General features: G+C 42.1%; 2 protein-coding genes across 5 annotated transcripts in view; both read left to right on the plus strand.

Annotated features, from left to right (window-relative positions):
- Positions 1 to 398: 398 nt before the first annotated feature.
- LOC121629226 lies at positions 399 to 19348 on the plus strand. Of its 3 annotated transcripts, XM_041968848.1 has the most exons (4): positions 399 to 651; positions 2959 to 2995; positions 14303 to 14368; positions 14586 to 19348. In XM_041968848.1, the coding sequence occupies exon 4, from the start codon at positions 14656 to 14658 to the stop codon at positions 17650 to 17652; it is 2997 nt and encodes a 998-aa protein (XP_041824782.1). In that variant the 5' UTR covers positions 399 to 651; positions 2959 to 2995; positions 14303 to 14368; positions 14586 to 14655; the 3' UTR covers positions 17653 to 19348. The 3 variants fall into 3 exon arrangements, with proteins under 3 accessions (XP_041824782.1, XP_041824784.1, XP_041824783.1); XM_041968850.1 differs by lacking the exon at positions 2959 to 2995 and having other exon boundaries at positions 14572 to 19348; XM_041968849.1 differs by lacking the exon at positions 2959 to 2995.
- A 2436-nt stretch (positions 19349 to 21784) lies between these two features.
- The window catches only part of nebl (nebulette), a 130058-nt gene continuing 127724 nt past the window's right edge, over positions 21785 to 24118 (plus strand). The window contains exon 1 of one of the 2 annotated variants that reach the window (XM_041968874.1): positions 21785 to 22024. In XM_041968874.1, coding sequence (XP_041824808.1) covers positions 21956 to 22024 — 69 coding nt within the window. In that variant the 5' untranslated portion in view covers positions 21785 to 21955. The remainder of the gene's footprint in view (positions 22025 to 24118) is intronic. The other variant, XM_041968873.1, reaches the window with a different exon arrangement.

Below are 24118 nucleotides of genomic sequence, written 5' to 3' on the forward strand. Positions count from 1 at the left end.
GATGTCGCAGGGAGACAAGGCACACTCTAATCCCCGGTCCCTATCGCTGTCTAAAGGAGGCACCCAGCCTCCCCTCCTAGCCAGCATGACGAAGCTCCCCTGCTCAACTGTCTTCGCTGCCGGCAGCACTATAAGCTGCGAACAGCACCCACCCGCCACGGTGCACTTCTCCAGCTCCAGTTCACAATCAACCAGCTTCTCTCCAGTTTTCTGCACCCGTTTCCAGCCTCTTTCCTTCTTCCCTCACCTCTCATTTATCTCCTCTCAATCCCCCTCGTTGTATTCAATCACTCCCCCCACAGGTGGATCACATTACTCATCAAGCGTCAGCTCCACCCACTAGTTACTCAGTGGGAAGGCATGAAGGAAGGGTGTTTGTGGAACGGGTATAGTGAGTGTGTTAGTGAGTTTATACAGTTGTAGTAAAATTGTTTACTGTTTTATTTGTCTTATTATTTATAATAGATATTGGAAATGCGTGTTATTGTCTACCTCATGAGTTGTTTTCTTTTGCACAGCTGATCGTTGTTCCGTTGATGAGTTATTAATCCGGAAAAAACCGAATCTGTGAATCTTTCTAACTTTACTGAAGTGGTTCACGCTCATTTCCGCGTTCACGTCAGTCCGCAGAAACGACGCTCGGATGAAAAGGTAAGATGTTCATGAGATGGAAGTGTTTTCTAGCTAATTTCCCGTCAGATTTCTCTTTTTGCCATCGCTTGTGTGTTTTGCTGCTGTCGTCTAATCCAAACTAATCTTTCTGTTTGCGTGTAAAGACTCTGAAACTTCAGGCTGAGTCATACATTTTATTCACGTTTTATCCTGTTACAGGAAATAAAACTTGTTTCTCTCTACAAAGTCAACACGTTTTACTGACTGAACTCATTTTTTCTCCTTAGTCCATTTTTTCTTTTTCTTTGTTTTTATGTAATTATATAATCTTGAGCTTTCGGCTCGTGACGTGTTTAAAGGGCGATTCCACTGTTTTTTGGGGACCCGACATTATTAGACCAGGTCCTGTTAAAACTACTAAAATACTTCAAATGTTCAAAACGGAACTAAATTAGTATTCTACACAGAATCTAGACAGATGGAGACACAGTTGATATGAAACGGCCCTTTAGATGCCTGTTTCAGCTGGGAAAGAGATGCTGGTGGATCTGGAAAAGTTTACATGGGCTGGCAAAGTAAGGACAACAGGAAGGTGTAGGAATGCTCAGTGCAGCATGTAGAAATCCCCTACATGAAAATTAAGTAAAAGAAATAGATCCACATTAACACTATTTGTCGTTATTCCTTTAAGAAAACAAAGACCATATTTAGGCTGAAAATACGTCTCAAAATATGTACAGTAGTGATGAGATGGAAGCTCTCATCACAAACGAAGATAAAAAAAATCAAATTAATTAAATTAAACAGAAAGAGAAAAGCTTAAATAAAATATATAAAATGCGAGAAATAAAGTTAAGATTACAGCTTAAAAGAGCCAGATGCAGATCTGGGGCCTTTTTTATAAAACTGTACGTAACAAAGCAAACTATAGGTTAAAAAAAAAAATGCTGCACACGTTCAGATTTATCAAAGCGTGCACACACACGTCCTACACCTGTTTTCGTTTATAAATCCGAATCAACTCAAAACTCTAAAGGGGGCACCTTGCCCTACCCTGGCTATAAATGGTCGCCTGTCATACATATTCATCGTTTCCATGACGGCTCGGAAAGGAAAAGGAGGAAAGAAGTGGAATTTTTCAGGGTGTGAAACAGAGATCCTGATGGACCACGTTGAGAAACGTAGAAATGTTTAATTGGTGGGCGCGGCGTGGGCGTTACTGGTGTCAGAAAGGCAGAATAGTGGCAGCAGGTGACAGACCCTGTCAACGCAGCATCAGAACACCAGATATTCTAGAGCAGGGGTGGCCAGGATCGGTCCTCAAGAGCCACAATCCTGCAGGTTTTCCATGCATCCCTGCTCCAACGCACCTGACTTAAACTAATGAGTCATTGTGCAGATCCTTATAGGCTGTTGGATCCATTTCATTTGAGTCAGGTGTGTTGGAGCAGGGATGCATGGAAAACCTGCAGGATTGTGGCTCTTGAGGACCGACTTTGGCCACCCCTTTTCTAGAGGAGTCAGAACACACAGTTGGATATCTCAGTCGGTAGAGCATCTGTCTGCCATGTGGGAGGCTGAAGTTCGATTCCCAGTCAAGTGAAAAGCGTCTGCTGTATTACAGTAATGATACCGGTGATTTATAAAATAAACATGTACAGATACATCTGAGATTGGTAGCAGTTTATTTAGTGTTAAATAATATTTCTTTCTCCAGCTGGGTGGGTGGTGCTCCAGCTGGGTGGGCGGGGCTCCAGCTGGGTGGGCGGGGCTCCAGCTGGGTGGGCGGGGCAGAGGAAAACAATCACTGCTATTAACCAGGTGGACAAGGAGTTGTGGGAAATAAAGAGCGTGTGGACAGAAATGAGGACAACAATAAAAACATTGTGTAAGAATAAATAAAGGAAATCCTCCTCTTGTGTGTTTCGTTAGCGTAGCATCACTTCTAGACCTCCAGCCTCCAGTCTGGTCCCGCTCTGCTGGAACGAAGGACCAAAGCTACTTTCCACACTGGCTGCTACATGCTGGCAGCAGACTGGCTCCTTATTTATCTGGATGTTTTTATAACATGAAGTTTTGTTTCACAATGACAGAACATGTTTTACTGGTTGAGCTTTTTATTAACATCATCTCCCTTTCTCCTGGAAATCCTGTTTTTATATCCTGAGCGTGGCTCTTAGGAGGATTAATATGGAATGTGCGTTTTTATTTATTTCTGCAAACAGCTTTAATATCTAACATGTGGTGTGAAAGGTAATAGTGGATTGTGTACAAATATCTCACATTTCACATCATGTCCTTGTTTTTATTCTGTACCGTTGGTGTCCCTGTTTCACTTTTCTCTAGGTTTTGTGCGTACGCCTGGGTCAGAGTTGTCGTGGAGGTAGGATCATTTTCCCGTCAACTTTGATTTTTATAAATCCTAATAGTTGACTATTTTTGACATACAGCAGTTTTTGTTCCTACGCCATCTTTAGAAATGAGGTCTCTGGTCTGTAAATAAAAACTAGTCCATGCAGCAGAGAACAGGTGGGTCTTTAACCTGGATTAAATAAACTGAGTGTTTCAGCTGATCTGAGGCTTTCTGGGAGTTTGTTCCAGACATGTGGAACATAGAAGCTGAATGCAGCTTCTCCATGTCTGGTTCTGACTCTGGAACTGATAAGAACCTGGATCCAGATGACCTGAGGGTTCTGGTAGGTTCATACTGGGTCAAGAGGTCTCTGATGTATGTTAGTCCTAAACCATTCAGAGCTTTTTAGACCAGCAGCAGAACTTTAAAGTCTATCCTCTGATGAACCGGCAGCCAGTGTAAAGACCTCAGAGCTGGACTGATGGTGTCCACGTTCTTGGTCTTAGTGAGGACTCGAGTAGGGCTGGACGATATGAACCAAATCTTATATCTCAATATTTTTTTACCTGAATCACGATATACGATATATATCATGATATTTATTGTTTGTCAGCTAACCAAAGAGACAGTTCTAATTTACAGCCTACAGGGCTGAATAAACTTTTATTAAGGATCAGCAGCACATGTGCATTAAAACAACTGACTGAAATTAAAGCACCTTTTTATTAAATGTTCCAAAAACAAAATAAATTAAAAAATACTTTTCAATGACCATAAGAAAAGTTTAGCTGTGCAAAATACAAAAGAAAAGATGCTTTTAGTGCTAAACAAGCCATCTCGATATAAACGATATTCCCTGCTTTTATGTTGCGTCTGATAAAGTCTCGATATATGTGAAAATCTCGATATATTGCCCAGATCTAGACTCGAGCAGCTCGAGGACATGACATGGGGAACTCCACATGTAATTCTTGTCAGATGTAAAGTTACTCATCGACTAAAGCTGCTCGATTTTGAGAAAAATGATTATCACGATTGTTTTGATTGAAATTGAGATCTCGATTATTTAACACAATAAGAGACGGAGAGATGGGGGGTGGAGGTTGTCGTTGGTAATACAGACTAGTTTCTTTCCAACCAGGTCCCACTCTTGTTGGTCTCAGACCAGCAGCTATGTTCTGCCAGGTGTGATCTGGAAAAAATGAGTCTGGAGACATTTCACGTAGTAATCCGCGTCATATACGGCTCTATGGTGCGGCTTGACCACAGGTCCATAGCGGTGGTGAATCATTGGATCGTAGCCCCGTCCTTGACACCACCCTCACCACGCAGAGCAGGAGAGAAACTCCACTAACATGGAGACGAGATGGCAGTGATGCCGTTTGTCCAAAGTGTTGATGAGTTTCTTAAATCCGGGTTGTTCACTGTGTTAATTGAGCTGTTTTCTTGTGTGCATCGCAAGCCCCCGTGTGCACGTCTACGTGAACGAGCGCAACTTTCACATGAACGAATGTCACCTGTCGCTTGGCTGAAGGAGGGCAGCGATTTCCGCCTCCCATAGAAAATGATGGACCAATGTCGCCTCCTGTGTGTCCATCCCATAGCTTGAGAGGTGTTTGCAACTCCAGTTGAATAAAACCGGGCTGTGGGAGGAGTCTGCAGCAGGGGGTGGAGTCTGCAGCAGAGGGAGGAGTCTGCAGCAGAGGGAGGAGTCTGCAGCAGAGTGGCTCTCCATTTGCAACTGAAAGCAGCACAAGAGGAAACTGCAAAGGACAAAAATAATTGGATCCTTTCATTTTTATGATCGTTGAAAACCCAGATCGTAATTGTGATTAAAATTCGATTAATTGGCCAGCCCTACTATTGACACGAAGTACTTTCTGTTCTCTAAATAAGATTTAAACCAGTGTAGCGCCAGAGAGGCCACCCAGCTCTCCAGTTGTTTAAGTATCAAATGCAGCACTGAGGTCCAGTAAGAGTAAGACTGACATTTTTCCATCGTCTGTATTCAAACATATGTTATTAATGACTTTGGTCAGATCATCTCGGTGCTGTGGTGCTGTCTAAAACCTGACTGGAAGACATCGTAGACGTTGTTTGGTGTTAAAAAGTCGTTTAGTTGATGAAAAACATCTTCTTTAATTATCTTACTTAGAAAAGGAAGATTTGAGATCAGCCTGTAGTTGCTAATGTGTGTCTTGTCTAGGTTGTCCCTTTTTAGCAGAGGTTTGATTACAGCTGTTTTTAAAAGTTCTGGGAAGACGCCGGAAATTAAAGACAAGTTAACAATCTGTAACAGATCTGGCTCCAGAGTCTTTAAGACCTTTTTGAAGAAACTTGTGGGCAGGATGTCCAAGCAGCCAGAGGAGGAGTTCAGCTGATATAAGATGTCCCCAGATACTTGCTGTTAATAGATTAAACTGTGTCATGGTGCTTAAACTGGTTTTTAATGGACACAGTATGTCTGTTGCTGCTGCTGATAAACCAACTACTTGTCTTTTATTTTGGATTTTTTCTGTGAGTAATTTGGGGAACTCATTGCAGCCTCGGTGGAATAAAGTTCAGGGGCTACTGACACAGGAGGGTTTGTTAAGCTGTCAACAACAGCGAATAAGACCCGAGCTTCATGATAGTATAATAATTACAATAATTACACAGTCAAAGTCTAAACAGATTGTAGCAGCAGGTCATTAAACTCATCATGAAATGCTGCACAGTGTCTTAGTGCCTGATTAATATCTAGAAAGACTGATCTGAGACTTTCAGCTGAAGAGCCACATATTCAAAAGAAGTAAAATTTCCAGAAGATAACTGCTTCCACTGGAATGATTCTTTAAATAAAACGGCTCCTCCTCCTCCTCTCCTGTTCAGTCTGCCCAGAAAATAATATATAAATAACAGCAAAGACATTAACAAATAGAATAATATTTAAAATATGTATAAGAGGTTATGGCTCTAATATCTCTGATCAGGTTATTTGATTAACTGATCTCAGCCTGTCATTTAATTATAAAGTCTAATTATTAGTTGACATTTCTAGCCTGACTTTGCTTTGCATAGTAGAGGAAAACGCTTCATTTTAATGGTGTTCAATCCTCTTGCTTCAGCTTCTCCTCAGTCTCTTTGTCCACTTTGCATAGTTGAGGTTCCCAGAACATCCCTGTTACAGAAGGACCTCCCGGAGACAGGATAAGGATTACCAGGTTTTATTAACACACAGAATAACAGGAGGATTGATCGTACGACTGGATGAAACAAGGTGGTCATCCTGGAGTCACAGAGCTTGGAAGGAGAACAGGGAGAGTGTGTCCAGATAGGAACGAGTGTCCACTGGTGGATATAAAGCTGGAAGGGCCGAGTGGTAACAGGTACAGATGATCAGTAGGATGGCGAGTGACTGGCTGACAAGAGTGTGTCCAATCAGCAATCTGTGGAGTGGTTGCTGTGGTGCATGGCAGGACAGGGTGTGACCGGTGCAGGTGTAACAACCCCTGAGTAATAAACACCTACAGCAGTTCATTCACAGCATCTATGGCCTAAATGATTTTTCCCAAGTTCTTCCCAAAAAGTAAAATATTGCGGCTACCAAACGAAAACCTTAGCCGCGAAGAGTATGAGGTTGGGTCCTTCGGTTGTAGGATTGATGACGCGCTTAAAAGTTGCTGAGAGATATACGCTGAGATCCAGAATGCTTTCAGATGATTTATTTTCGTGCTGCACAGAGCTATTTCAGCGTATTCAAGATGAGTTATTAATTAATGAAAACCCAGAGAATCGAACAAACTCCAGATGATGATAGAACAGTGCTTGTGGTGTGGAAGATATGCAAAAAGGCGTGCGGTCAACAAAAATTACCGGCTACCCTAACCCCGACTCTTTCCAACCGTATCACCGGTGGGTGTGCACCTTTATACACTTCCGTGCCTATACATGCCCACTCCCACGTGATTCACCTCTGCAACACACACACACACATTATCTATTTCACCTCTGCGTGTATGTCTCCTACACTCCAGCCCCTGAATTATGGGATTACACATAATAATTCACATTTCAAATACAATAGGAGACACAGTAAATCATTTTTACATTTCAAATGCAAAATGTCCATGCAGTATTCCTTCTTCTGGTCTACTCTATGACCAATTGGTGTAAAATCCATTCCCAGGCTGGAAGAAACAAAGTCTCTGTAGAGGTCAGCAAAGTCCTTAAGCTGCCTCCTCTGCCTCCAACAACAAACAGACCTTGGATATGGGCCTGTCCAAGCAACTGGTCTTAGTCTTTATCCGAATCTGCCGAACAAATCCCTTGCGATCTGGAAAGGTTTGCAGCACACGCCCAATCATCCAGGAATTACGAGGCGCTGTACTGTCCATGAGCAAAACTAGATCTCCTGCAACTAGATTTCTCTGAACCCCAGTCCATCTCTGTCGTTCCTGTAACAGAGGCAGGTATTCCTTTGTCCAGCGTTTCCAGAAAAGGTCAGATATATACTGAACTTGTCTCCATCTTCTCTGGGCGTACAGGTCTGTTGCTTGGAACTCTCCAGGTGGTAATAAAGGCTGGTTTTTAAGCAGTAACAGATGGTTTGGTGTGAGTGCTTCAAGGTCATTAGGATCCGTAGAGGCTTTGGTGATGGGCCGGCTGTTGATGATGGCTTCAACTTCACAGAGGACCGTGTAGAGTCCCTCCTCATCTAGGCGTTGAACTCTGAGGGTGGAATTCAGGACTTTCCTCACAGATCTGATCAGCCTCTCCCATGCGCCTCCATGATGTGATCCAGCAGGGGGGTTGAACCTCCACTTTATACCCTTTTGCAGTAACACATCATGCACCTTTGCCTGGTTCCACTGCTCAATAGCTGTTTTTAGCTCACGTTCTGCACCCACAAAATTAGTTCCATTATCGGAGCGAAGCTCGCGGACCTGTCCTCTTCTGGCAATAAAACGCCTCAGAGCATTTATGAAGGAGTCGGTATCCAGAGAAGGTGCCACCTCGATGTGAATAGCCCTCAATACAAGACAGGTAAATATGACACCATATCTTTTTACTGTACTCCTCCTGCTCCTCACCTCAAAGGGTCCAAAATAGTCTACTCCTACACAAGTGAATGGAGGTTCGTCAGGTCTTAGTCGATCTGTGGGTAAGTCTGCCATCTGCTGGTAAACCGGAGTGGCGTTAAGTCTTCTGCAGATGGTGCACTTGGACAAGATTTTCCTAATAGCAGTGCTTACGCCGGTCATCCAGTATTTCTCCCTGAGCTTGGACAACATGTGGTTGCGTCCACTGTGTCCTACATCTTGATGGATATTTCTCAGCAACAGAGTAGAAATATGAAGATCCTTTGACAGAATGACAGGATGCTTAGACTCCACTGGCAGTGCTGCTTTACTTAACCGACCTCCCACACGCAAGACTCCATCCTCCAACCTCGGACACAACTTGTACAGTTGGCTACCTCTTTTGACATTCTGTCCCCTTTCCAGGCACAAGAACTCCTCTGAAAACTTTCTCCTCTGACAAAACTGAATTATAGCAAGCTCGGCTTTGTCAATGTCCTCCACTATAAGACTTCTGAGGACAGCTGTACCTTTAAACATGCGCATTTCCTCCTCCATCATGCTCTGATGCTGCATGATTCCTTCACTTTGATTGGCTGTTAGATTTTTCTTCTTCCTACTACAGGACCACAACCATTCCTTGTATTTCAGCCACCATGCCACGGCCCTTTTAAGTCGTTTCCAGGAGGAGTAATGATGGATCAAGTGAGTAGTTGGATCCTCCCCAGTTTGTACAGCATTTACCACAGCACTTTTCTTCACCTCTGGATCGTCTTGAGACAGACGGCTTGCAGGTTCAGAATTCACAGGCCATTCTGTTTCAGGTTGGTGAAGAAATTGAGGTCCCATTAACCATAATCTGTCCTGCAGGAATGTTTCCACTTTGACCCCTCTGGATGCTGCGTCTGCTGGATTTAAAGTTGTATCCACGTACCTCCACTGAGTAGGATGAGATGTTTTCAGTATCTCTGTAACTCGATTGGCAACAAACACCTTAAATCTGGAACTTTGATTTTTGATGTATTTCAGCACAGAAGCGCTATCAGTCCAAAAGACAGATTCCCGAAGAGTCATGTGTAGCTCTTTCTTCCACAGGACATCCATACGACTGGCCATTGTTGCAGCAATCAGTTCCATTCTTGGTATTGTCACTGTTTTCAGTGGGGCGACACGGGCTTTTCCCATTATGAAAGCACTATGAGTTTGGAGGTGCTCACTCTGTAACAGCAGGTAAGTGACTGTGCCATAGCCTTGCTCACAAGCGTCACAGAAATGGTGTAATTGCGCAGTCACAACATCTCCAAACTCCAGAGGTTTTAGACATCTGTCTAGGTTAAAGTTGTCCAGTAGGTGGAGCCCTTGCATCCACTTGAGCCAATCTTTGGAGACAGTCTCTGGTAAGTGGTCATCCCAACCAACTCCTCTTCTGCACAAATCTCTCAAGATCCTTTTTGCTGTCAGAACAAGGGGACTGAGCATACCCAGAGGGTCAAAGATAGAGCTGACGGTAGAGAGGATGCCTCTGCGGGTAAGTGGTCTGTTCTTCCATGCAATTTTGAATTTAAAGGTATCCGACTTGATACACCACTCCACACCCAGCACTCTTTCAATGTGAACCTTTTCCAACTCTCTCTCTAGGTCCAATTGTTTCACACTTCCAGCTCTGTGGGGCTCTGGGACAGACTTAAGCACTTCAGATCTGTTACTGTGCCACTTTGTCAAACAGAATCCTCCTTTTGCGCACAGAGACATGAGCTCATGACAGAGGGTCAGTGCTTCCTCCTCTGTTGCAACTGACACCAAACAGTCGTCCACGTAGAAACAGTGCTGCAGCTTATCCACTGTCTCCTCCTTGTATTCATGTCCAAAATCTTCGGCACATTTTCTGAGGGCAAAGTTGGCACAGCTCGGAGAGGATGTAGCTCCGAAAAGATGTACCTTCATCCTATATTCACAGGGCGTTTGGTTCAAATCTCCTTGTGGCCACCAGAGGAATCGCAACAGATCAGCATCTTCTGGGGGCACTCGTACTTGATGAAACATGGCCTCTATGTCGGCCATGATAACCACAGGTTCTCTCCTAAACCTGGTCACAACTCCAATAAGTGAATTGGTTAGATCGGGGCCTTGCAATAGCTCTTCATTAAGAGACTGTCCTTGGTAATTAGCACCGCAATCAAACACAACTCTAAGTTTTCGCTTTGTCGGGTGGTAGACACCATGGTGGGGTATATACCAAACCTTACTATCCTCCTTTTCTAGCTCTGCACCAGGAACTCTTTCTGCATAACCTTTACCAAGAAGCCCATTAATAAAGGTGTTATATTCCATGTGCAACACTGGATCTCTCTGGAGCTTCCTCTTCAGATGGTATAAGCGCTGTTCCACTACCTTCTTGTTGTTACTCATGGTGACATTTGGATTTTTCAATGGCAGGGCGATTTGGTAATGACCATCAACGTGTTTGGCTGACCTTGTGACCATGTCCATAAACCTCAGATCTTCTCTCGACATGCCCACTTGTTCCTCCACAGCAGATTCTGGAAAGTCCATCTTAAATTGCTGTTGCCACAGTTCATCCAAATTGATTATGGACACACGGTTCACAGAAACTGGCTGCTCACAGTAATTGGCCTCTCCACCATTCTCTGTCAGTGGTCCGTTTACTGTCCAGCCCAGCACTGTCCTTACAGCGTATGGTCCATTTTGTTCACTGCGGATGACTTCATGTGGTTCCATGGCTCGTGGTACATTTGTTCCAATCAGCAACTCAATTCCAGCGTCAATCTGCGGTAAGTTGAGGTGCTTTAAGTATGGCCACCTACTCAGGTCCTTATTTGTGGGTATATTTGCTTCATGGACTGGCATTGACAGTTGAGTATATGCTTTTGGTAACTCAATGAAGATGTCATCCTCAAGTGCCGCCACTTCCAGTTCTGGTACGATGTAACTATTTACCACCTTCTCCTGTCCCATTGTCCTTAAAAGAATGCTGGCTCTCTTCCCAGACAAATTGAGCTTCTGCTTCAGGCTCTCTGTACAAAAAACTGCAGTACTTCCCGGGTCCAGAAAGGCGTATGCAAGTATGATCTTATTTCCTTTCTTCGCTTTTACTTGGACCGGCACGATAGGAAGCTTGCACTCCATTTCACCAGCCCCTGTAAGCCCACTGGAAACTAAGGTGCCGTGCACTGTTGCCTGGACACTCCTCTCAGCTGGTTCTGCCACTGCCACACTGTCCTTATGGAGCACAGTCGGGTGTTTTTGGCCACACTTGGAGCAGTAAATCTTCCTTTGGCAGTTTTTGCTGATGTGTCCTATACACAGGCAGCGAAAACAAGCACCATTTTCCTTCAGGAAGTCAATTTTCTCCTTGTGTTCCATTTTTTCCAACCGCGCACACACATCCAATGCGTGTCCTCCAGAGCAGCAGGGACAGATCCTTTTAGCTGGTAGCCTTATTTCTTTGGTCTTGTTCACAGGTTGGGCTGTTCTTTCCACAGGGTTCACTGTGGTAGCAAAGCTGGTTCCTCTGATGCTAGAACGAGGGTGAGACTTGTGTTTCATTTGTTTGGTTGATGTAACAGTGTCCTGGATGTTTCCAAATACAGGATCCGTCAATATTTTCACCTGTTTTTCAACAAAGTTTGCAATGTCCATAAAACTTGCTCTTCTGTGGTATTTTTCCTGCAGGTCGCATGCATGGCATCTCCAGCGGTCTCTGAGCTTGTAGGGCAGTTTTTTGATTATCTCCAACATATTTGTGGGTGTATCCAGATCATTTAAATACTGTACATCCTCCATTGCATTGCAGCATCCACGTAGAAAGAGGCTGAACTCTTGAAGGGCCTTCACATCCTCCGTTTTAATAGTGGACCAAGATAGAGCCCTCTCCATATATGCTGATGCAACCTTTTGCTCATTCCCATAATGCTCTCTCAATAGAGCTTTTGCCTTCAAATATCCTCTGTTTGACTCAACGTGCTGACAGCTCCTCACAAGCTCTTTTGCGTGGCCTTTGGTGTACTGTTCAAGAAAATAAAGTCTGTCACAGTTGTTATTAGTTTTTTGCTCAACTCCATTTTCGAAGGCTTTAATAAATGAATGGTATTTGAGTGGATTACCATCAAAAACAGGAATTTCCCTTTTTGGAAGTGCTGAGAAACTTTGTTGTTGCATCAGGAGTGTTGTTATTTCATTCTGTTTCCTCATTATATCCATCACATTATAATTTTGTGATACATCAGTTGGTATGGTCACAGGATTTTCAGGTGCCATTAGGTAACGTTGAAGCATGTAAGAAGGACTTGGGGGCTGTTTTATGTCAGGTAACTGAGTGACTTTAGGCTTCACAACTGGATGTGTAGTTTCAGTTACTTTGGATTTTACTTCAACTGGCAAGGATGGAACAAATTCAATGGCATTGATATTAAGTTGTTGTTTTAAGTGTGTTCTTTCAAAATATGAGTTCATCCCATCTGAAACCTTTGACTTTAATTTACTGCCAACACTGCTTTGTGATTTTATAACACTTAATTTTGTCATTTCTTCAGCAATCTCATTCTCCAACAAAAGCTGTTCTCGCTTTCTGCGCAACTTTAATTCCTCTTCATCCAGTGCGTATTTCTCCTTTAATGCCTTTTGTTTTATTGCCAAAATTGCAAGATTTCTTTCAGCTTTTGAGCGAGCAGATGAGCGTGATCTCTTGGATGCATTTGAGATGCTGTCACAGGGTTGCAGCTCATCCTGAAAGTCTTGTACAGTAGCAACACATACTGAAGGGTCACCAGCAGGCAAATCTTTACTCTTTTCCAAAGAAGCATGTTGCACGTTATTTATTTCATTTGCTGGTTTCTCAGAAATGTTTATCTGACTTGGTAATTCATTTGAGTATTCATGTTGATGTTCCAAAATCCATTTTTTCACTTGCTCTTGGAATGCATCACTATAATCCATGATGCTGGAAAGCCACTCATTTTGTTTTTTAACTTCCTCCTCAGGAAGTAGTGGCTGTAGCTCATTGTGCAGGTCAGTAGCATTTTTACACAGTGCATTCAAGCTGCTCAGGTGTGAGGGAATTTCAGTTACATTTTCTTTTGATTCCATGTGCGCTTTAATTTGCGGAATGAGCCATTTAATTTTATTAACGGCACTTTTGCGCTCATGCTGGAGCCGTTCAATTTTATTTTCCACAGCTTTAGCCGTCAGTTTTATTTCTCTTTTCTCCATATTTAAACCTTCAGCAACATTTATTTGACTAATTTCCATTCGATTTTCCTTTTTTGTATGTAGAGCAACACAGTCAAAGTTCATCGAAAGCGCATTCAAAATCCATCCACGAACATTGCGTGTTTTTCAAAGCATCCAAATATTGCATCAAAATTCATCCACCAACATTGCATTTGTTAGTCCAATGACAGAGCAGCTCTGGTCCAAACATTTTCACATTATACCTCAAGACAACATCATCTGCCACGTATCCATGCCACAAAGTCCCGACATCACAATCAAAGCGGAGAATTGCGCCACCATCAAGGCGCCAATGCAACCAACGTAACATCCATTCATTAAATTGTCCTCATTTGACAGAATGCATTCCAATCGAAGCAGATTCCTTCATCCACAAACATGAACAGGTGCAGGCCTACCTGTTCCCAGATGAATGGATAGGGTGTGGCACTTAGCTGTGACTCCTTCTCGGGCTTATCCTTGCTTGATGACTTGGTTCTTTGGTGCTTGTGAGTGGCTTAATGATTTCATTAGGTGCCTAAACCGTTTTTTGTTGACAAATATTGCGGCTACCAAACGAAAACCTTAGCCGCGAAGAGTATGAGGTTGGGTCCTTCGGTTGTAGGATTGATGACGCGCTTAAAAGTTGCTGAGAGATATACGCTGAGATCCAGAATGCTTTCAGATGATTTATTTTCGTGCTGCACAGAGCTATTTCAGCGTATTCAAGATGAGTTATTAATTAATGAAAACCCAGAGAATCGAACAAACTCCAGATGATGATAGAACAGTGCTTGTGGTGTGGAAGATATGCAAAAAGGCGTGCGGTCAACAAAAATTACCGGCTACCCTAACCCCGACTCTTTCCAACCGTATCACCGGTGGGTGTGCACCTTTATACACTTCCGTGCCTATACATGCCCACTCCCACGTGATTCACCTCTGCAACACACACACACACATTATCTATTTCACCTCTGCGTGTATGTCTCCTACATAAAAAGCTGTTTAATTTTTTTAATTTCATGTTTATTTTTTGTGGTTTTAGAAAAACCTGAAAATTGTCCTCTTTGCTGGGATTTGCTGGGTCAGGATCAGTGCAAGAGAAAGCAGAGTGAGTACAAAAACAGATTTTCTTTATCTCTTTCTCTCTCACACACTCACTTGGATAAATACAAACACATGTACAGGCTTTTGCTGCTTTACTCCTCACACATAAAGAGATGCAAGTTAAATCAGTAGCAGCTAGCCTGTTCTGGTTGATGATGAAACCCTGAACACAAAATGTGGAAATTTTTTTTTGACTTTTCATTTTAGATTCTGTCTTCTAGGTGGTGAAAGACAGCAGAGCCAGAACGGTCACATGGGTCACTTCCACATGGGACAAATAAAATATACAAGATGGAGTCTAAATCAGAATTAAGCTGCTCCTCACCTGCAGGAGTTCATGGACCATCGACTGACACTTCAGGGGAGAAGAAGACAGAGCTCTCTGGGGAAATAGATGATCTAATAAAAGCAGGCTCAGAAAGTCCAACTTCTGCTGGAGCTTCACAGAAACCAGATGCTACGAGTTTAGTGGATGACTTAATGAGACAAGAAACACCTAAATATCTACCATGGGGTATGTTTTCAAATAAAGATTATATCAAAAAGCAAGTAATGCAAGAAAGAGAAGTTACAGCAAGAAGTTCAGCCAGTGCAGAACATCTGATGGGTTCTTTCATCCTTCCATCCCATCCGTTCATCCTTCATAAATATATAGGCCTTCATGGCGATGCAGAAGGCAGGAGAATTTCCCAGTCCTTCCTATATGATAGACAAGAATGGCTACTAGGAAGATTACATGAAAACATTCTAAGTGTTGAAAAACAACTAAAGAAGTTAGAAGTTCTGTTGCTTCATGTAGCTACAGATCATGATGAAAAACATCAAGAGCTAAAAGAAGAAGAAGAGACGGCAGGAAGTTCAGCAAGAGCAGAACATCTGATGGTTTCTCTGGGTAAAGATTACGATGGAGACCAACAAAACATAAAACCTGGAATTGTAGAGAGACCCAGAAATACAAGATCAGACCTGGAATGTCTTAGAACACAACTAAAGGGAATAGCATCTCTGTTGCGTCTTGTAGCTGAAAATTATGATGAAAAACAAAAGCTAGAAGAAAGAGAAAAGACAGCAGGAAGTTCATCGAGAGCAGAATATCTGATGGGTTCTGTGGATAAAGATTACGATGAAAGACACTCATCCATCCTTCATACATATGAACGCCATCATGGTGATGCAAAAGGCTGGAGCCCCTGGAGAAGTCCCCAGTCCATCCTATATGAAAGACAAGAAAGGCTACAAAGAAGATTACATGAAAGCATTCTAAGTGTTGAAAAACAACAAAAGAAATTAGAAGTTCTGTTGCCTCGTGTAGCTAAAGATCATGATGAAAAACACCAAGAGCTAAAAGAAGAAGAGACGGCAGGAAGTTCAGTGAGACCAGAACTTCTGATGGGTTCTCTGGGTAAAGATTACGATGGAGAACAAGCCATAAAACCTGGAATTGTAGAGAGACCTAGAAATACAAGATCAGACCTGGAACGTCTTAGAACACAACTAAAGGGAATAGCATCTATGTTGCATCGTGTAGCTGAAGTTTATTATGAAAAACCAAAGCTAGAAGAAAGAGAAAAGACAGCAGGAAGTTCAGTGAGACCAGAACTTCTGATGGGTTCTCTGGGTAACGATTACGATGGAGAACAACTAACTGTAAAACCTGGATCTGTGGAGATCACTAGAAACGCAGCAACATTAGACCCTCTTAAAACACACCTAAAGAAATTAGAACTCCTGTTGCCTCGTGTAACTAAAGTTTATGAAAAACTTCAAGAACTGAAAGAAAGAAAAGAGACGGCAAGAAGTTCAGCCAGTGCAGAACATCTGATGGGTTCTCTGGGTAAACATAAGCTGAAGAGAAGACACAAGACAGCAAAAGTACTCATGTGTCCTACAGAAGAATCTCACTATGTGAAAGAACAAAAGCTGGAGGAAGACAGAAGCACAGAAATGCTGTCAGGTGTTCAAAATCTGAAAGCAGTAGGAGGTAACAGGTTAGGATCAGGAAGCTGTGGAGGAGAAACCCTGAACCACGGTGGAAGTGAACTGTTGGTGCAGTCAGAGTCCACTTCTGATGATTCATGTAAAATCCTGGAGAAAACAGCTGGATTTCCAGCCTTATTTTCACCTCTGGTTCACCAGGGGTTTGTTCAGTATTTCCCTGAGAAAGATCAAGTCCAGATGTTTACTCCTTTTATCACTGATGATTTTGAGGATGAGACCTACAGGTTCCAGGGCTCCAGTCCAGGCCTGTTCCAGTGCACAGTGACCGGCCTGGTGTTCCACATGGAGGGAGAAGGGGAGGTTTGTTACAGGATTGTTACCTGGAACAGGAGGCTACTCAGCCAACACCATAAGAAACCTGCAGGACCGCTGTTTGACATCAAATGTCTGCAGCAGTCTGTGTGTCAGCTTCATCTCCCACACTGTGAGATCCTCTCCACGGGTGGAGGGCGCTTCTTGTCAGTCGCTCATATCAAGGATGAGGGCATCGAGTTTATCAAGCCTCATGATATAACAGAAACTCATGTGATCATAAACATCACTGGGTTTTCTGGTTTTGGTAACGTCAAGGATGAAGACTCTCCCCCAGACCCGGTTCAAGCCTTGGTTCTGCTCTTCTACAAGCCCCCAGATGATAAATATCCTGACAGGTCTTCACTCAGTATGTTGTTGGTACCGAGGAACATAGTAATCCGGGATGTTCGGCGCACCAGGCATAAATTAAATGGACCTGAGAGGTACATAGACGAGTCCCCACATTGTAAACTGAAGCCCAAGCAGGTTTACACTCTGTCCACCTCTCATAAACGTCGGGTTAAAGTTCAGCCAGCAGAGGCAGAATTTGATGAGGAGATCCACAACAGCTTCTTCACATCATTTAAGGTGATTTTAAAAAGCAGCTTCGAAGAAATCAACCTGAGTCTGACGGACAAGAGCAGCTCCTCCTGTGTTTGGGAGAGAGAAGTTTGTCTTTCACCGTCTACAGCAGGAACCACGGATCTCACTTCATGCCAGAAGCTGTTAAACATACGGAGCACCTTTATCGAAGGTGTATCAGGACCTGTTCTCCAGACTCTGCTGGACAAACTACTGGAAACAAAGGTGATGGCTGATTCTGAGGTGGAGGAAATTAAAGAGATGCCACACAGAAGACACAAAGCTCGACGTGTCCTCGACAGCGTGAGGAGGAAAGGTGAAGCTGCCAGTTCAAAGATGGTTGAGTTCCTCTGTGAGGTCGACCCCTTCTTCAGTGAACATCTGGGGTTAACGCTAAGAGAAATGGAGCAATGAGGCAGGCTGTTCATGAGGACCTCGTCATTAGAAACAGAATGAAATAAAACAGACTTCATTCAGCCCTCAAAGGGACCCCTCTAACCACCACAGGAGAGATTTTCTTTGTAGAGTCGCTGTTCTTGTCTCTCAACATGCAGGTTGCTCAAATGCTTCATGTGTCTCTGGGTGTTTGTTTCCATTACTGGGAAGTACACAGTACTAAGATCAACTGGCCTTTAATTCTCACCAGGAAGTGCCTCAGTTTTTATGGCTTTAATTCATTTTTATCTTTTATTACAAAATGACTGAAAGCTCAGGATGTAGTAAATGTGCTGCAGTTAAATGTGATGAACATTTTAAACTGATGTAATTATTTAGTTGCTTTTGGAAACGTAGATTTATATGTGTTTATAATATATTTCTGTTTATCTTCATTTTCGTTAGTACGTATTTTATTAACACCAACTGTGTCCGTTTATTTTTCTTATTTTAGCAAATTAACTGCATTCATAGTTTGTACATTTAATTATACCAATAAGGAATGAAAAACTATTGTTAACAGACTTTTAAAGAGATGAATGAATTGATCTCTCATGCAAACTAACTTTTTTATAATTGTTAAAATACTACATCTGTTCAAGTAGCTGTTCAAAGCTTTGGTAATAAATGTAAACCAGTAAAAACCAGAATGTATTTTTAAGAAAATAAATTAGATAAAAATGATAATTACTAACTTCAAGTGGTCATCAGTTGACTAATAATTGACCTGACCAGCAGTTACTTTCTAGCTAATTATTAGGATTATTTCTTTGTATTAGTGATTGTACTGTAAACAGTATTACCACAAATTCAACAGTAACTTTACAATTAATCCCAATTAAAAATGTTATTTAAAAGCACCTCTGTTATATTAATATGTTAACAGTATTAATCATTTGACACAGTAAGAAAATAAATAAAATTTATTGTGTAGGCAGTAAAGTGATCTTTTTATTTAAAGAACAGGCCTATGACAATAAAAATTAAATAGAAACAATTTGTACAATAAAACCCAAGCTGTAGTGTTCCCTGTGTTCCAGCAGAGGGCAGCATAATGACTAAAATCCGTTTCTCTAGCTGGAGTCACCAGCTGATCAGCTCCTGCAGACCTTAAACACACCCGGTGCTGCAGTCAGTAAACATCCGTTTAGAAACCGACTCTTGTGGAAGTAATTTTAATGCATATGGTAATCGATCATAGTTACTCATATAACAGTCACAAGTGTAATCATTCTTTTATTCATATAATACATTTATTCATTTATTACCCCTAATTACATTTCATAATGTGTGTTTTCCTTATATAGAACATTGAAGTTGTTATTGTGCTGTTGGGTTTTGTGTGAGGTCAAGCTGACCACTTTTCTTCCAGACTCGTGATCTGGGGAAAAGTTGAGACTGATGGGCAGCTGCTAGATACGAACAGTTGTTTAGACAATATCAGCCTGTTTGGGTGACACAATAAGAGAGCGACGCCTTCCAGTCTCTCCTCTCCTTTTTATCAGTTTAGAGACTGGCCTTCAGCTTGGATCAGGTTGAATAAAACTGGTTCCTAAAATGCAGCAAGGCAGAGTCCTCTTGTCGGCTTCTGGGGTCAACAAGACAGCTCTGGAACTTGCAAGTATTGCCTGTATTTTAAACTTCTCCTGTAATAAAGCTTATATACTTTTACTCATCCCAGACTCTTGGTAATTCTTCTACAACACTCTTCACAGATTCGTGGACAAAAGGAGCAGGACTCTAAATTTAAGATTTCACTAGAATTCAGTTTTATCCTGGTGCTGCTCTCACAACAGGATTATAAATGAGCTGAGAATATGTGATGGTGTTATTTGGAACACCAGCAAGGATTGCATCGCCGTGATCTATGAGAAATAAAAGAGTTGATTTAATGTTGATGTTAGCACCAGTATTTAAATCCCCAGGGGCTTCAGGAAAGACGACCATGGTGCAAAGAGAATCCTTTAGATACTTCATCTCATGAAATGTTATGACAATGTTACACAGAGATTATAAAATGTGCTATATTCATACGTTAAGAGGTTTCTTTATAATCGTTGGAAATAAAAAAAAAAGACAAAGGTTAAAACTGAAATATCGTCACACGGGACTCACAGCCACGGACCACTTATTCCCATCCACATAAACAGACTTGATGAATATAATCAGGCACTGCTTTGAAAGATGTTTTCACAAATGGCTGAAAAACAAGTCCATATAATCATCCTTCCACCACCGTGCTTAGGTGCTGGGTTTGGGTTTCTGTGGATGTGTCGCCACGCTTTATGACCAAACCTAAACCGTGTTGTGTTTGTTTTAGAGAAGCAGCTTTCTCCTGCAACCCTGTAACAACTGATACTGTAATAAAGCCGATAATTTGATAAAGTTTTTTAGCCAATAATAATAAGTTTATTACATTATTGGTATAAAAACTTTATTACATTATTGGCATGTTTTCACATTATTGGCTTTATTACATTTAAAATCTGACTAAATTATTGGGTTATTGACTTGTTTTGGCCCTTCTCAACAACGGGGCCTTGGCACCCCTGAAAAGCAAATGAGCTGCCCTGAAAACAGGCCTTCAGGTTTTATTTTGCCTTATTTTGTATAAGGTTTCTGATGCCTCTTAAATCAAAACAATAACATTATTTTTTTCAGCGTTGTGTTTTTATTAATTATATTAATTTTCTTAAACATATTTCTTTACTACTTGAGACGATTTGGCTTTGATTCTTTCTGTGGCTAGCCATGCATGGCAGCACTGCGCTATAAGGATTTATGAAGCCCCCCATACAGCTTATTTGTGATGTGCTATTAAATGTGCCATTAGCTAATTTGTTACCGGGAATGTAGAAGAAGTATCACAGCGCAGCCCACTGTGCCTGTAACTGACTTGGGTTAGGCTAGGTCTGACCTTATTGCACAATATATTGGAAATTTTACTTTTTACGGGGCCCACTGCTGGTCTGGGACAAGCTGCAGGAGAACCTCCTCCACAACGGAAAGCGGATTCCTGTACTCCTAGGATTCCCACTGTCTGTTACTCTACCCTACCTAGGGTCCTATCCCTTCTGCCCCGGCTATCTTCATGCCAGCAGCATGCAGGCGGCTCCCACCCTCCATTCACGAGTGTGTCTCTCTGACTTGGCTGGGCTGTAATTTGGCTGTGACTTCCACCAAGTTCTGCTATCCAGGCCTCTCTGAGCCTGCTCACCTCCTCCTTTTATCACTTCCTCTTTCATAAAAACTTCAGCCCACAGGTGCAATCACTCACTACTCAGGTGTAGTCACTGCTCTTCTCTCTCACTCTTCTCACTCCTCATCACCCACCACAGCACAAGAGGAGTTCCTAAAAACTAGCTAACTGTTGTCAAGCAACAGCTATAAAGTTCAACAGACGTCCATGCATGAAAGTTTTGTAAGAGGAACTCTGTATTAGAAAACATCAAATCCAATCTAACTTTATTTATAAAGCACTTTTTATAACAAAAAAAAAGCAGCACACAGTGCTTTACATATTTTTAAATATTAAACAAACAAATCTTCATACACTCAAGTATAAACATCTAACACACACCTGATCGAACCTTCTTTTTCACACACAGCAGACATCCTCCACCTCTTTGCTCAAACATAAACTCTGACTTCTAGTTTATCTCTTTAACTGAAACATCAAGATAAAATCATAACTGGAAATAAACATCTGCTGGACATCTGTCCACCAGGAGCCCCCTCACCAATGATCACAGCAGGCGCCGCCACAGGAACCACCCAGATCAGGGCCGGGCGAGACCCACAGCACAGCCAGGGCTGCAGTGCAGGACCCCCCAACCACCCCAACCAGGGCGATCACCACAGACCTGACCCCAGAGATCAAGTACACATAGTCCCCAATGTGGAGGATCTCCATGAGGAAAACACCGGAGTTAAAAACTTAAAACAAGATCTCAATAAACCTAAAAACAATGATTAAAAAGGAACAATAAAAAGAGGTATATAATTAAATAAGTAAAAGTCAAAAATATAAAAGCATTTAAAGTGCTTTTACTTTGACGGGCAGTAAACGTACTTCCTGTTTCCGCTCTAACGACCGTTAACTTGCCGCAGATGGAGGTTTTCAGGTCCAGCGCAGCATCCAGCTTCAGACCGGACGTTGCTCCGCTCAGAGAAGCAGCCGGGACACCTTCCCTGTCAGCTGTGTGGTGGTCTGACCCGCGTGGACCTGCTTTGCGTCTCTGAACAACACGTGGAATTTAACCTTTGGAGCTTGTAGAGGAGGATGAACCCTCAGTGTGCCCGCTGCGGGAAGATCGTCTACCCGACGGAGAAAGTCAGCTGCCTGGACAAGGTCAGCCGGAGTTGAGCGTTTACATGATGTCGGTAAAGGCGGTGAAACGGAAGAAAATGTGGGTTCAGCCTGGAGGTAGAAAGATTCATGAAGTTGTAGAGAAGCAACTTGCAGCTGAATCCAAACACATTTATGTTGATTTTAACACAGTATTTCATCTTTTATCACCTCAAATTTAAAAAAAAAAGTATTAATAAAATATAAATAATAATAATATTATACAATTATCTTCTTAGAATTCATTAATTGTAAATTATTTGTCCCTTGTCTTTATCTAATTTTTGCATTTTGGCATATTATAGGACACTATAAATATCACAGCCTGCATTATATAAGCATTAGACATAAAGATGTTGTGGTAAGTAAATGACATCTCATTTGATAAATGCCTGTATGTGTTAGAAGTGTTGATGATCATTTTTGCTGGGCAACACTTCGGTTATAGTCTCTTGCATAACGACAATGAATTATTAATTTATCTTCAGCAGTTTCATGCATTCACTGTCTGTTCTCTCCGGCATCAGATCACACGACAGCATGAAGGCACGGCTGATAACCTTACATAATTATTCATCATAAAACACTCACATTTACAAAATATCAAGTAATTAGTTTTTTATCATTTAGAAAGTAAGAAAGTCGAGTTTCTTAGTGAAAATCACATGAAGGTAGATTGTAAAATGACTGCTTACTGAACCAAAAGCTGCTTTTTGTTAATGCAAACCTGTCAAAATTAAGCTGAAGTTAGAACTAAAAACGATGTGAGAAGCAGAGATTTAGTGAGGGGGAGGCGGCAGAGACACAACATGGAGTGAGAAAGTCAGAGAAAGAAGTTCAGAGTTTCCCACTGTCACTTACAAATGCCCTTTGAATAGAAAATGGAGCTAAATTAAGCGTCTCTTCTTTTACATTAATAGTCAGATCTTGGGTATAAAAGCTAATAAGAGAGAAGTTTTATGATCATTGACTAATCTTTGTGGGTTATTATTCCTAAATGAGAATTCTTGCTGTGGAAATCTCCCTGCATGTCGGACGCAGGCTGCAGAGAAAATCTGGGAGGAGAATGTGTCACCAGGGTTGCTGCAGTTAAACTTTAACCGGTTAGATTTTACCTTTTAGAACAAATCGTTTTTAATAATGAACAAAAAGAGTAAAAACATCAGCTCAAGTCCACAAGATGTTCTTAAATTCTTTCTATGAAGTTGATGTCATGTGCTGCAGACTAAGATTAAAAACAATTTCTTCACAATAATGTGATTCCTGGAACGGTTTCATGAGCTGGACTATTTTTATTTATAATTAAGTTGTGAGAAGACAGTCCACTCTTAGTGCTTCACATCAGCACATCTGGAGAAGAACAAACTCAGAACATCAACACAACCAGCAGTCAAGCACGGCGGTGGAGGGCTGATGATTGGGGCTTGTTTTGCAGCCACAGGACCTGGACATCTTCGAGTTACTGAATGAACTGCTCTGTACACCAAAGTATTTATAGCCAACGCTCCAGTTAAAATCCAGACCTGATGGAAATGTTATGATGAGACCGTGAGAGAGCTGCACATAAACCAGGCTGTCCACAGTCGGTCCTTGATGGCTGCTGTCCTGCAGGCTTAGGATGTTTCCTGCTGCAACACACCTGAATCAGGGTCAGCATGACTGGGCAGAACTCGACAACAACTGTTGAGAAGAGCCATTTCATTTGAATCAGAGATGTTGGAGCAGGAAAACACCTGAGGATGTTCACACCAGCGTTTTGATTCAAGTCTTTGTCTGCTTCATATGGAGGATTGTTAACGTGCAAAGAACTCGATTTGGATCAAAGAAGCGGACTCGGTCTGCCCCAAACCGTCAATCTCAACCTGCTTCAAATGGACCAAATACAAAGCAAAGTGCATCGTGGGTAAACACAACCAAAACATATGTACATGTGGAACGACAGGCGGCTCTGGCCAGAAGAAAGGACTCGTGGTCAGACGAACTCACGTCAACACACGACCACCAGGATCAGGGGCAGCTCCGTGTTTTACTCTAACGTGGTAGAAACAGAGTGTTTCTGCAGTAACCAACAGATGAAGCAGGCGTCTTCTTCGCTGG

The sequence above is a fragment of the Melanotaenia boesemani genome, chromosome 18, assembly GCF_017639745.1.
Source record: "Melanotaenia boesemani isolate fMelBoe1 chromosome 18, fMelBoe1.pri, whole genome shotgun sequence".
Lineage (NCBI taxonomy): Eukaryota > Metazoa > Chordata > Actinopteri > Atheriniformes > Melanotaeniidae > Melanotaenia > Melanotaenia boesemani.